Here is a 14,994-nt window from a genome sequence, read left to right as displayed (position 1 = left end):
TCACTGCCATGCCAATCTCAAAATAAGCTAGCCATATTATGGTATCCAAATTTGAGAAAATTACATCTTTTGAATTGAATTATAATACCTCATCCTGGGATCAGTATTATATAAATACTATTCAGGCAGTATATCTAAGGTAATAATTCAATGACAAAATTAAATGTAAGCAAGCAATCAATAAATAGTATAAGCTCTAAATAAAATAGGAAAAAATAAATGTTTTTAAACCCTTTTCAAACCAATAGCTCAGCAGAACACGAAAGTAATAACTTTTGAAGCATTGGATTTCTAGCTACTTAGATATCTGGGCATCTTTAAAAACCTAAACAAATTGTGTAGAGTGTATGGCAAATGAAATAAATTTTATTGAACATGGAGGATTTAAAGATTAAAGTGTTCAAGTACCATTTCAAGTTTAATCCATTTTTCCAACAAATGACCTTTCTAAAATGCTGTATATCTGATTCAACATAGAACACATTGCTAATTTGCAGAACTGAGTAACCATTTTCAGCTCATTTTTTATCTGTATGAAAGCAAGTATTGAACCCATAAACAAATAATAATCTTACCTGACATGCATTATAAAGCAGCTGATGTTCTAATTTTTTTATCCCCAGGATTTGCTGAAACATTTCATAAAGTTGTTCCTTGCTCAATATAAGTTCTGATACAGCACTAAGGGCCATACGATTTGGTTGTTTACACAGGTCCTCTTCGCCTTTATAGATAGCATCATATTTAGCTATCCATGAACTCAACACTGTCTCTTTGCTCAATCCATCAATTTCTGGTAAACTCCGAACCCTCTTTTCAATGTTTTTCTTGAATACATCTCTGAAGTCATTAGCAGAACACCCTCCACTGTGAACCATTCTGGCCACCCGATCACTCTTAAGGAAAACCTAAAAGAAAAGGAAAAAAGGCACATATAATTAAGTGTGCATGTTAATGTGGTTTTTCAACTATTATAGAAAACATTCAAAGAAGAGTTTGATATTTTCTAAAAATGTTTTATAATGATTATAATTTGATTCAATGCATTTTCAATTCAATTCAAAACAATGGACGTTTAAGAAGCTATTGTGGTATTGCCAATACCACAAATTCATTTCATAGATGAACAGAAAGATTTTGGTTTTACCCTATGCCATAATTCAGCTTATCCTAAGCTTGAGCAAACTATGGGAACCTACTCTTCTGTATGTATATCTCTGAGAAAGTAAAGTATAAGAAAGAGGATGAGAAAGGTAATAGAGTGAATCCTAGTTCACTGTGGCACAGACATTTTCTCATGGAGGAACTTTGTTGTTGCTGGAATAATCATCTACATTATATAGAGGCAAAGAGCACAATATCTAGATCTATATCCTGAAAGTCAGAACAAGTATCAATAATTGGGATTGGGAATCAATATCTCTTCAGAGTTTAAGGGAATTAACATGGATGTAGTTTATACTTATTATGTAGTCATTTCAATTATGACCAATACTTCAAGACCCCATTTTTTTTTTGGCAAAGATACCAACAAAGTGGTTTGTCATTCCCTTCTCCAACTCATTTTAATTTTTTCCAATTTCAATTTCAAATTTTTCATTCTTTTTATTATTAAAGCTTTTCATTTTCAAAATATGTGCATAGATATTTTTCAACATTCATCCTTGCAAAACTTTGTGTTCCAATTTTTTTCTCCTTCCCTTCAACCCAACTCTTCCCCCAGAGATAAGTAATCCAATATGTGTTAAATATGTACAATTCCTCTATACATATTTCCACAATTATCATGCTGCACAAGAAAAATAAGATCAAAAAGGAAAAAAATGAGAAAGAAAAAAAATACAAGCAAATAACAAAAAGAGTGAAAATACTTTGTTGTGATCCACACTCAGTTCCCACAGTCCTCTCTCTGGATGCAGTTGGCTCTCTTCATCAAGACCATTGCAACTAGTTTGAATCATCTCATTGTTGAAAAGAATCATATCTATCAAAATTAATCATCTTATAAACTTGTTACCATGTACAATGATCTCTTGGTTCTACTTACTTCATTTAACATCAGTTAATGTAAGTCTCTCCAGACCCCTCTGAAATTATCTTGTACAGCTCATTTTATAGAGGAGGAAACTAAATCAAACAATATTGCCTTTCCTAGGTTACACTGTTAGTAAATACCTGAGGTCACATTTGAACTCAAGAAGATGAATCTTCCTGCTTTCAGATTCATAATTCTATTGATTGTACCACTTAGTTGTCTCTAAAATATACTAATCTTATAAAAAAAAATCCCAGATAATATACATTTTTGTAAAGACTATGCCTGTGGGTTCACTCTTGCTTCAAGAAGTTGTCAGTAAAATTCCCAGAAATAATCCAAAACACACAATGGCAGATACTATAAGGAACCTTACCTCCTGAGAAGCAGCAAGTAAAATACCAAGATAAGCAAGTCAAACCATGGATACTTTAGATTCTTTAATTCTATTCAAATGAATTCAACTCAGATACTTCCTACTTATCTATGTTCAAAGCCCAGAAAATCAGTACTTATTGAGCAAACATTCTTTCTGCCTTAAATAAACACCCTTCCTAACACAAAGATAATATAATATTTATTCTCTCAATTCAAAAATTCAATTTAATTTAAATACATTATGCATTTAAATACAACTTAATTTTACATTTACATGCAATTTAATTCAATTTAAATTTATATTAAATAGATATAATAACTACCATGTACTAGATGTTGTTAATATGAAGATCAAAAAAAGCAGCCTTTGCTCTAAATGCATAAATAAGAGTGGAGACTAATAAAAGTTGCAATGTTAGAATGAAATAAGTACAAAGTAGAGATAACAAACAAAATTCAATGAAAATTTTGATGAGAAAGGTGTCATTTTCATATGAGAGGCGCAGGGAAAGGTTTGTGAAGGAAGTGGCAACTGAAAGGGACACTGAAGAAACAGAAGGCTTCAGACTTGTGGCCATACAAAACACAAATATACCAGGCATAAAGACTGAGAGAGAGTAGAACAAAAGAGAAGGAATGCTTTAAAGTGATTTGACAAAGCACAGGTGTAAAGGTTATCTATTGTTGTGCTATTCAATTTTTCCAATCATATCTGATGTTTTGGGGCTCCATTTGGGGTTTTCTTTGCAAAGATACTGGAGTGGTTTGCCATTTCCTTATCCAGCTCATTTTATAGATGAAGAAACTGAGGCAAACAGGGCTAAATGACTTATATAGAGTCACATATCTAGTGTCTGAGACCAGATCTGAATTCAGGACGATGAGCCTACCTGACTTCAAACCCACTGCTCTATCTACTCTGCCATCTAGTTTCCTTGTAAAGGGATATAATATCAAACAATACTAGAAGGATAGGTTAAAAAACAGATTGTGAAAAACCTAAAAACTAGTCAGATAAGTTCAGTTTGTATTTTATCCTATAAGTCACAGGGATCCCCTGGAAGTTTATGGGCAGTCAGTGATTTGATCAGACATCTGAATTAGTTCATTACAGCAGTGAAATGTGAAGACTATTTCTGTTGACAATTAGACCCAGGTTATGAAGCCAGGGAAACCATTCAGGAAATGCATGAGTGGAAAAGTAGGTGGGTATGATCAGAATGCAAGAGTGAAAATTAACAGATGGAAGACCTGAACAGTTTCTCCCACATACTAAGTCCATCATTTGTAGAAGACCTATGGAAGATCAAAGGGAAGAGTCATACAGGAGAAGGTATGGATAGGTAATGAACTCCATCCAGACAGAATTCTTTATTTGATGAAACTACAGGTGGACTCTTTTTTCTTCATACTTAATAACTAAGGTGTATTGCAATGTAATAGAAAGTAGCAGAGTATGCAGTTCTCAATCTCTGCACCACCTTGAATCAATAACAATGTATTGTAACAATTGTAGCAAGAAGATTGAAAATATCTGCACTTAACAGGAGACCTTCTGAAATGACAGATGAAGACTGAGTGACAAGCTCACTTTTCACTCACTACTTTGATCCACATCCTGTGGGATTTATTATCTAGAACACTATTTGGGACTTTGACTGAAGTGGATTCTAATGACATTTCCTCAAGCACTGGCCCAAACTGAACCCTTACATTCATTCTTTCACAATGGGTAGAAGGTAGATATAGTGAAGAGACTACAGCACATTAGGCAGGGGAGAGAGCACCAGGAGTACAGATTTGAACTTCTCTGCCAAGGGCAGATTAAAGAATTTAAACCTAAGTACTGTCATTCTTACCATCCTACTATCCCAGTGAATTTTCCCATGCTAAACAAATCAAAAGTTGTCTCTCAACTCTCAACCCAAGAAGGACTCTAGATCAACCAATTTTGGTTGTCTGTACCAAAGGCAGAGGTTGGGGAGGGAGGATGTGGGGCAAGCCAAAAAGAACTAATACTGATACAATCAAAATAGAAAAGGAGGGAAAGATGGCAATAAGACTGAGAGAGAAAGTTTGGGAATGAAGCAATCCCTCGAGAAAAACAAATAAAAAGCAACAGTTGGACTCATGACGAGGAATACAAGCAAAAGCCGGCAAATATCATAATTTAATGGGAAAAAAAACTATCTTGTAATGGTAAATAACCTTACCAATTAAAAAAAGAAATCAAGATACATATTCTTTGTGTGCATTGGGGGCGGGAAGGTTGAGGAGAAGAAAGCAGTTATAGCAAGACATTTTGGCACTGGTTAAAAAAAAAATAAAAACATTAAAAGGACGTAAATTTTAAAATAAGATAGATTTAGAGTGAAACCTGGAACTATCAAAGAAGAAATGAACAAGACAAATGAAAAAGTAGACATTAAAAGCACAAAATAGAGAAATTATCCCAGGCAAAAGAAAATACAGATTTAGAAGATAATTTATCAAATATGAGTTAAACAACAAGGGCATTGTTAGATCTATATAATTCAGACCAAACAATCTTAAGGATAAGAAGTGAAATGCTAATTTAAAAGAAGTAGTTCTACCAGAAAACATACACATACACATATTCACAATGAAATAAAAGGCTATGTATAATATTGCAGGAAATAGCATTTACAAGAAATTTACTCAGACCTCAAACTACACTGTAAATCAATAATGATAAAAATATTATGATTTTTAAAAAATGAAAAATAAATTGGAGTAAATCATATAAATATTAAGAAAAAGAAATTATTGACAGCTAGTTGGAGCAGTAGACAGAGCAGCAGCCCTGAAGTCAGGAGGACGTGAGTTCAAATCTGGCCTCAGACACTTAACACTTCCTAGCTGTGTGACCCTGGGCAAGTCACTTAACCCTAATTGCCTCAGCAAAAAAAAAAAAAAAAAAAAAAAAGTATAACTTGTCTTGATCAACAACAGCAGAATCTCTGCTAAAATTCTTATGTCAAAACATGTAGGGATTTGACAAATACATGGAGAGGGTTTATCAATCAATTGGAAAATATTTTTTATCGGTAAAACACAGACTTGTGTGTTGTCACCTAATTAAGAGGGCAACAGACAATTTTATATTGGTTTCCAGTGAAGAGAGCTACTCTCAATTTAATTGGCTGGCTGAAAGCTTGGAGGAAAGAATTTTGGTTGAAGAACAATCCATCCTGTATAGAAGAGAGAGCAGCAAACTACTTTCAGCCTTTTTACATTTCATACTCTCTCATCTGAGAACATGACGGGAGTAGGGAAAAGGAAGGGAGAAGGAGAGGGGGAAAGGGAGAGGGAGACGGAAGAGAAGGGGGAGAGGGAGAGAGAACATTGTATACTCCTTTTTTCTTCTCTCTCCCACCATGAAACTGGTGATTTCTTGGATGGGGCATAAGCACATGGCAGTTAAACCAGACTGTCCATATTACCTTATGGGCAATGTTCATTGATAATATGTTCGATATTCAGCTTCCTGTGGGAAAAAAGGGATATATCTAGATCTCCAGATTCCAACATTGTGGTCAGAGAAGGAAAATTGCCTGGGCAACCTCAGTCTGGGAAATTGCCTTGGCACTGATTGATCTCAAAATAAAGAATTTAGAGGCCTGATCTTTTTCTGGAGGGAAATTTCCTGAATATCCTGCTTCTGTGAGAAAGAAGAGATCACCTCTTGATTCCTTTATCAATAGATGACAGAACAGTGAAAGAAGAAAATGACCGCTGCAAGCATGGGACCTGGATTATAGACAGACACTGTGGCATGTAAATTATATTAGAGTGTTGGTTTATTTAAATGCTATTAGAGAGAGCTCAATATAGAAGAGGAGAGTGGTCAAAGAGAAAGGAATGTGGTATAAAAATACAAGACAAAAATAAAATTTTCAAAAAATAAAGGACATTTAAAAAAATTTAATGTATTATCTAGAAAGAGGATTGGACAGGTAAAAACTTGAAGGCAGAATAATTCAAAAGTAATTATACAACCCAGTGAAACATAGCAAGAGCCTAAAGTAGGGAAGGATGGTTTGGAGGGGAGAAAAAATTTGGAAGTAAAATTAACTGATTCTATATGTGAAATAAAGAAAAAATACTATTGTCATTTGGGAAAAAAGTAATGGAAAGAATGAAAGGAATTTAATTTTGGGAGTAATCTAAGAGTTTAACTTTAAGCTTGTTTAATCTGAGGTAGAAGAAAACATTCGAGCTTCTCTAAGATGAGAACAGCATGAAGAGCTAGCAAAAGAAATAGAGCAAAACATGGAAGGGAAGCTGAGGAATAAGAAAAGAAAAGATAGCCAATAACATAATGTGTGTAAAAAGATTTATTAAGGGGGAGTGATGCATTGATTTTTGTAACCAACAAGTTACAGTGGGAGAGTAGGTATAATAGGTAAGAATTACCTGGACACCAGACTGGTTTCTCAAAGCAAAGGTCTTTATTGTTGTATAAAGCAGCACAGGATCAAGCAGCATAGGATCAAGCAGCATCAGGGGACTGGTTAGTTTAAGGAGGGCATTCAAGTAGCTACCAGGAAAATGTAAGGATTAGGGGGAAGATGTTTACTCTATACTCTCTGATTAGACCCACTCCAGGGTAATTTTTACTTCTTAACTATTGGCCAAATTTTGAGAAAAACAAGAAATAGAAGCATGAAGCAGAACCCAAGCTTTCTAAAATCCTGTTTACTAATTTCCAAGCTCCTAGCACTTAGATGTGCAGTTAACCATGTCCTGTTATCACAACCCAAGCCCCCTATCCCTATCCTGGGACAACAGCTTATTTATTCCCCTGATCCTAACCTAATTTCAAGTTCATTAGAGATATTCCAGAGCACTATTTCAGTAAAACAGTGAGAAATAACATTGTGACAGGTAAAGGAATGAGCTGGATGATGTAGTAAAGTGCTGGCCATCTGAATTCAAGAGAACTTGAGTTCAAATTTGGCCCCAGACATTAGCTTTGTAACCATCGGCAAGTGACTTAATCCTATTTGCCTCAATTTCCTTATCTATAAAATGAGCTAGATAAAAAAATCACAAACCACTCTGGTTTCTTTTCCAAGAAGACTCCAAATGGAGTCATGAAGAATAATGCAGAGCTGAATGAGTAAGTAATGAATGAGTGATGAGGAAACAGAATTTGCAAATATAGATTACTCTTTTCTGAAACTACATAGGAAAGAGATGGAAAAAGTTAAGGCAATAGCTTGAAGGGTATGGAAAGGTCAAAGAACATATTTTGTTGGTACTGGTGTTTTGTTTTGTTTTTAATTTTTTAAGGGTAGGAAAGACCTGATTTCATTTATAGATTGAGAAAGATCCCATAGAGAATAGACAGGAAACATGAGAGAAAAAAGACTATTTAAAATGAGGTCATGAAGATAGAAGGAGATATAAACAAATATAAAGATGCTTTTTATTTAACATTCGAAAGGAGGATCACATCATCTGCTTTTACTGGAGAGAAGCCGAGGACATTGAAAGCAGCCAAAGATGGAGAAGAGAAAGAATTCAAACTGGGTGATTTAATCTTAGTAAAATAGGGAACAAAAATATCTACTAAAACATTCTTTTTTTTTAAAGGACGGAATTGATGGTTTGCAGAAAGAAGGAAGTGGAAGCTTGAAAGTGTTACTGTGATAAATACAAAATAAAATGAATTCTATGTAGCAAAGCAGAACCTAGTTGAGGTTAGAGAGCTTACTATCTATATACTGTTATCTGATTGGTCTGAGCATTTGGGAGGATGGGAATAAAATAAGGAAGGTGATAGTTTGAATTTTCCAATATTGAAGGTTAATAGGGTTCTCTCAGGGTATAAGCCAGATGTAGACCTTCCCAGATATGATTACATTACTTAGAACATATATCTGTAATCTACAACTATAATGCTTACATAAGTATCTCTTTCCTGCATAAGCACATACTGCCCATGAGAGTGACCTTGCTTCTTCTGCGCCAGTGTATTTTTGATAATGCTTTGGCAAGTAGCCATCTTTGTCTATACTCAATAAATGTAGCCCACTTGGGGCAAGGAGAAGAGAGCTGGAGCAGGCAGAACTGATTGCTGAAGTCACTGCTGGAGCTGTCCTTTCCCCTGTGCTGGGGTCTCTGATGATATTGCTTCTCATTGCTTCAGTTTTTTTTTTTTCACCTTCTGGGATCAAAGGACAGTGATTGGAGAAGCTCTAGGTCTGCTAGTTGGCAGGGCCTCAAGAAGGCAAGTATTCCCCACTTCCACCACTCAGTTCTTTTTGTGGATTAGGTCCCACATGCATGTGGTGCATGGGTAGCCATGTCCTATGTAAGTTCTAGATAGCACCCAGTATCCCTGCTGGAAATTTTGGAGAGCAGGGAGGAAGAATTAGAAAGGGAGAAGTCCGTAACTGTGGCTGCAAAGGTAGGATAGCAGTTTCTATGCCTTCTAAAAGCGACAGCCTAGGACACTCTGAAATAGGTTCCCAAGCTATGCAGTCTGCAAGAGAGGGAGGAGTCCCTGAAGGAGTGCATCTGGGCTTTGCAAGTTAAAATAGCCCAGAGTATGGACAGCTCCCATGGGGAAAGGGAAACAGAAAGAATCCAGAAAATGAAGCATCATCAGGATATGGAACCTGGGGGAAATCCCCAAGGGCTTCCCCATGGAATTGACACACTAAGTGATACAGTGGGTATAAACCCATATACCCAAGTGAATCTAGTGGATGTGGGGAGCACTGGCAGAAACTGACTGAACTTTTGGTAGCATGGTTGCTGTGACTGAGGGACTTGGGGGTAGATTGCATCCTTTGCTCTGGGACAGAAATGGTGAAGAAGCTGGACCCAATAACAGCACAACCCTTGCTGAGGCTACTTTTTGCAATTCAGTCTTCATAGGAAGTTTGTGTTTTCCCATGGGAAGGCAAGCAGTAAACATTTACAGCTCTGCTGAAGGATACTTACATAGTCTCATATGTCATGGCTTTATGGCCAAGGACCTGGTGGGCTGATCCTGGGAATGTGAGCATGTTTTACTACACCAATGGTGTTATGCTAACTTCTGATTCCTTGCCAGATTTACAGCTTAAGGCCTAAATGTGGTTATGCGATCATGTGGATGGACCATCAATACTGCAGAAGTCCAAGGACCTAAATTGTCCCTCAAATTCATGAAAATTATTTGGTTTGGTAAGACACAAGTTGTAATTCCTCCAAATGAACTTATGAATTATCTCAGTAGATTGTCTCATTCATTCATGATAATTTATTTCCAAACATGCATTTTTCTGTTGCTTATATAGTCCTTTAAATGACAAATAAAAACGACTATTTATATGCTAGATTTTGAGGCTATCCCTGAAATATTTCCTGGTAGCCCTGCTTGAAGATGTTCTAGCCAGAAATTCTTTTTTTCCCCCTAAACTTTAAGGATTTTTTCCAGTTATAAATTTTTTACATCTGTTTTAAAATTTTTCGAGTTCTAGGGTTCTCTTCCTTATCCCTACCTACAATGAAAAAAACCACACATGAAGTCACATATTTCCATAAAAGTCACATTTGTGAAAGAAAACACAGCTTTCCCACCCTAATGAAAATAAAAATCCTGAAGAAAAATTCAGTTAAAAAAGGGAGAGAGAATGTCTCAATCTTTATCATACAATCAGTTGTTTCTCTGCATATTAAGAGAATTTTTCACCATAAGCCTTTCAGAGTAATCATGGATGATTGTACTACTGAGAATATCAAAGCCATTTATACCAGGTCTTCCCAGAACATTGCTATTACTTTGTACCTAATCCATTTCACTCTGCTTGAGTTCAGGTAAGACTTCTCTATTTATTTTTTTTTTTTGAGATCATGCTGCTCATTTCCCATAGAACAAAAATTCTCATCACAAAACATACCAGAATTTATTGAGCCATTTCCTATGTGGGCATTCCCTCAATTTCCAGTATTTTTGCCCTGAGAAGAGAGTTGCTATCAATATTTTTTTTGTACATATAGGTCGCATTCCTTTTTTTTTTAAATCTCTTCTGGTAATCATTACTAGTAGTGTTGTTAGGTAAGCATATGCATGAGTTTATAGCCCTTTGGGCACAAATTATATCTTTGGATCATTTATTAATTGGGGCATGGCTCTTGTTTTTTATAAATTTGACAATTCCTTCTGTTTGGGAAATGAGACCTTATCAAAGAAATTTTAAAATTATTTTTACAATTACTATTGCTAGTTGCATTTCCCCTATTTATTTTCTCCTTTCCCTGTCCCTTCTCAAAATAAGGTTTTGGTTTGGTTGTTTAAATAATGACTACTCCTTCTTCCCCTAATATGCTCTCTTTTCTATCACCCTCCCTTCCTTCCATATCCCATTCTCCTATTTTCCTGCAGGGTAAGATAGATTTTTATATCCATATTGAGTATGTATGTTATTTCCTCTTTGAGACAATACTGATGAAAGTAAGATTCATTCATGTACCCACTCTTCACTCTCTTGAAAAGATGATATCCAGGCTCTTTTTTTGATCATGACTTTCAGGTAGACCAATTGATTTTTAAATATCTCTCCTGGATTTATTTTTCAGGTCAGTTGTTTTTCCAATGAGATATTTCACTTTCTTCTGTATTTTTTCATTTTTTTGGTTTTGCTTTATTGTACCTTGATTTTTCATGATGTCATTAAATTCCATTAGTTAAATTCTATTTTTAAGGAAGAATTTTCCTCAGTGAGCTTTTGTACCTCTTCTTTCCTAATTGGCCAATTTTGCTTTTTAAAGCATTCCTTTCTATTTCCTTTTGTGCCACTCTAAATTATTTTCCTAATTTGCTTCTTTCTCTCTTGATTTTCAAAATTCCTTTTGAGCTCTTCTATGACCAGAGCCTTTTTTTTTTTTTTTTTTTTTTGATGTTTTGGATGTAGGAGCTCTGACTTTGTCATCTTCTTTTGGATGTTTTGATCTTTTTGTTTATTCATATTCTGGCTTTTAACTCTTTACTAGAAAAATGAGCAGACAATAAGTAATTCTGACCATTGAAAGTTATTTTAACAAGGAAGGTGGTAGGACTCTGTTTCCAGGACATTCATTGGCCCAAGCTCCAGGGGTTTTCTGCAGATCCTTCTAGGAATCTGATCACAAACCTTCTCTTCTGCCCTGGAGCTGTTAGGTATGTTCCTAACCCCTGTAGCTGTATAATCTAGTGTCATCCTTGATAAAATCTGATATTTCTGAACTCTGGCTTTATCGGGTATTGTTTTCACTTAACTAAACTATTGTAAACACTTTGTTAGTCAACCCAAGTCAAAACAAAAACAAAGAATCCCTGGGAAAGCTCAAATTCCGAGTTATCTTTTCAAAATTACCAATCTTTAGAGAGTTTGAATATCAAATAAGGACCAATTCTGCAGGAATCTCTTTCTCCCTTCTACACAAGTAGCATGTATCTCATCTGCCTCATTTGTTATTTCCTTCTTCCCTGACAGCTCTTCTTTATTCATAAGTGTATACTGTTCTCAATAAAGCTGGCTTGCCATACTGACTTGCTTTGTGTTCCTTGTACTGTACTTTAGTGTCCCAAACTTACTAAACTTATAAGAAACTACATAAGGATATTCCAATCAATGCATGTCTAAAATATAAAATAATTCTCAATTTTCATGACTCCTTGTGCCTCAAAAAAGCACTTAAATGTTATCATTTAATGATAGCATTACAACTGTTCAAAAATCTTTTAAGATAATTTCTGTCAATTCATATCTTTGGGTCATTTAATTATGGTAAACACAAAACAATTCTGAACTACTAAAATCAATTCTGCCTAAAAAATACATCAGAAAAAGGACTATTTGATCATTCCTATCCTTTTCAACCTCCTCAACTCAGAAACGTTCTTCATAACAAATCATTGCAACTAATTTATTTCCCCCTCACAGCTCAGATAATTTTCTTTGTTCTTTTTCTTCAGTGGGTATGATACAGTGGGTATGTATATTAATGATGTTTTAAAGGTATGAGAAATCATAGAAAGAGAAGACATTGTACTGCTATTATTTACAAATATGCCTTTAAGGGGTTTCCTGCTAAAGAAAAAAGAATCCAATATATACATATAAAAACTTTTTATTCATGCCTTATTATTTTCCAATTATCTATGTAGCCTTATATCTAACATAAGAAAATGTATCTTCACACTCTACCTCTATATTCCTAAATGAACACTTAACTCCTTTTATACAATTTTATCATTTTCTGTTAATGCCTGGGAAGAAATGTTGTCAACAGTACTATAACCGCCTTACCATCTTCCCTGCCATCTTCCACCCAATCCAACCAAAAAAACCAAAAACCAAAAAAACAAATCCTACAGTTATAAGCCAGATAATTTAATGGGCACATCTTAAAGCAAACAAGTATACTGTAATATAGAGTGAAGACAGGCTACAAAGTTTACAGGGAGATAATATATAGAAGAATCTAGAAGAAAGAGAAGATTCTATTTCTGTTAATAGTATCAATGTCCTGGTCCTTTCAGTGGAAGAATATGAAATTAACAAGGATATAGTGATTATTTTAATTTATCTGTATTTCATTTTGTATCATAATGTAATCTATTACTTACTGGACATTCAATTGAAGTACGCCATCTGTCCTCAGCTGTTTTGGTTTATTTCATTTAAAATAACTTAATATTTCCTAGTGTTCTCTCTAAATGCAGAAACTAACATATGTGTTAGTACTTATATAGTATATTCACGTACTTTGTATAATTGTGGGAACATGAAGGGAATCAAGATAATCAAATATTTATTAAGCTTCCACTCACTCTGTATAAAACTGTTCGAGTTCCAGAGGGCTATAAAAATACTGAAAAGAAACATTCACAATCTAAAAGCAGGGGTTAATCTGGTGCCCATGAACTTCAAAAAAGATTTCGAAAACTTAATTTCAATATAATTGGTTGTCTTTGAAATCCTATGCATTTATGCATTTAAAAAAACATTATTCTACTATTGTTCTATAAGAAATGATAAGCAGATTGATTTCAGAAAAGCCTGGAAAGACTTACATGAATTGATGCTGAGTGAAATAAAGAGAACTAGGAGAACATTATGTATGATTAGCTATGATCGACTTAGATCTTGACTTAGCTCTTCTCAGCAATACAGTAATCTAACACAATTCCAATAGACTTGGGATAAAATGTCATTCAAATCCAGAGAAAGAATTATGAAGACTGAATGTGGATCAAAGCACATCATTTTCATCTTTTGTTTATCTTTTTGTTTTCATAATTTTTCCCTTTTGTTTTTTCTTTCACAAGATGACTAATATGGACATATGTTTAAAATGATTGTACACATATAATACATATCAGATTGCTTATTGTCTTGCAGAGGGAGGAAGGAACAGAGGGAGCAAAAAAACTCAAAAATCTTATAAAAGTGAATCTTGAACAATTGTGTCATTATCAAAATCAACTAAGTCATAAAATGAAGAGATATATATTAACCAAAGATTCCCTTCATTCCCATGGAACAGAGATTCCTCAATTATAGACTTTGGGATTCTTTAGATATTCATTTTTAAAGATTACATTGTGCTATGAAGTTTGCATTGAGATGCATGGTACTGCAGGATTCCTTTAGTGAGATCTAGATTTAATCAAGATATGTACATGAACAAGCACACCTTCACGTTCCTGTATTTATGGAATTTTTAAAATGAGGAAACCTAAGTCCTGGTGAGATAAAATAATTTGCCTAAGGTCCATAGGTATTATCAGAAACAACATTTAAACTTAAATCTTACAATTCCATAGCTTGAGCTCTTTGTTGTAGGTTCTAGCATATATGCAGTCTGATAAAGTAAAAAAAAAAAAAAAAAAAAAAAAAAAAAAAAAAAAACCCAGCATTTATCCATTCTCTGCTCTCTTCAACTCTAAGCATTGTCCTCTGTGTTATATATACTTATCTCTTTGTTGAAATTGAAATTCTTTCATTCAAGGCCCCACTGAGAAGTCATCATTTCCAAAAGTCATTCTCTGACGCATTTGTTAATAATATCATATGTTCAAATCTTTTACATCAATAATGGTTTGAACTAAGGGTATAATGGTAAATTTTAAACAACTTTCCAAAAGAAAAATTATGACAGATTTTTAAGTTTAATGTAATACTTTATACATTCATTTTTGTCTGACCTTCTGACTTTCTCTAGCCAATCAGAAAAACAGTAAATTAAGTCCTGATTTATAGAATTTGCTGATTACTGAGGCATAAAATATCTGCACTGGAAATTTAACAATTTGTTTGCAAAAGCCAGTGTAAGGGGATTCTAGCAAATACTTCACTCATATGTACTCATAACATTTTACATTTATTTCTGTCGGATCATATCTGCTGCATTGGAGTATAATTTGCTCATGACTATAATTTTTCATTTTTTAGTCTCAGTAATAAACAGAATGACTTGCCTATAGTAGGTATTTAAGAAATACTTATTTCAATGTAGCTAAATGAATATAAAATCTTAAAAGTTGATCTAATCACAAAAATGTGTTTTTTTGTCACAAT

General features: G+C 34.3%; 1 protein-coding gene across 5 annotated transcripts in view; it reads right to left on the bottom strand.

Annotated features, from left to right (window-relative positions):
- Window positions 1-14,994, bottom strand: part of CADPS2 (calcium dependent secretion activator 2) — a 678,782-nt gene that overhangs the window by 441,964 nt on the left and 221,824 nt on the right. For all 5 annotated transcript variants that reach the window (XM_052001541.1, XM_052001542.1, XM_052001543.1 and 2 more), the window contains exon 3: window positions 576-908. In XM_052001541.1, coding sequence (XP_051857501.1) covers window positions 576-908 — 333 coding nt within the window. The remainder of the gene's footprint in view (window positions 1-575; window positions 909-14,994) is intronic.

Source organism: Antechinus flavipes, chromosome 5 (genome assembly GCF_016432865.1).
Source record: "Antechinus flavipes isolate AdamAnt ecotype Samford, QLD, Australia chromosome 5, AdamAnt_v2, whole genome shotgun sequence".
NCBI classification, from domain to species: Eukaryota; Metazoa; Chordata; class Mammalia; order Dasyuromorphia; family Dasyuridae; genus Antechinus; species Antechinus flavipes.
Note: the sequence above shows the minus strand (reverse complement) of the source record. Positions and strands in the feature narration are given on the sequence as shown.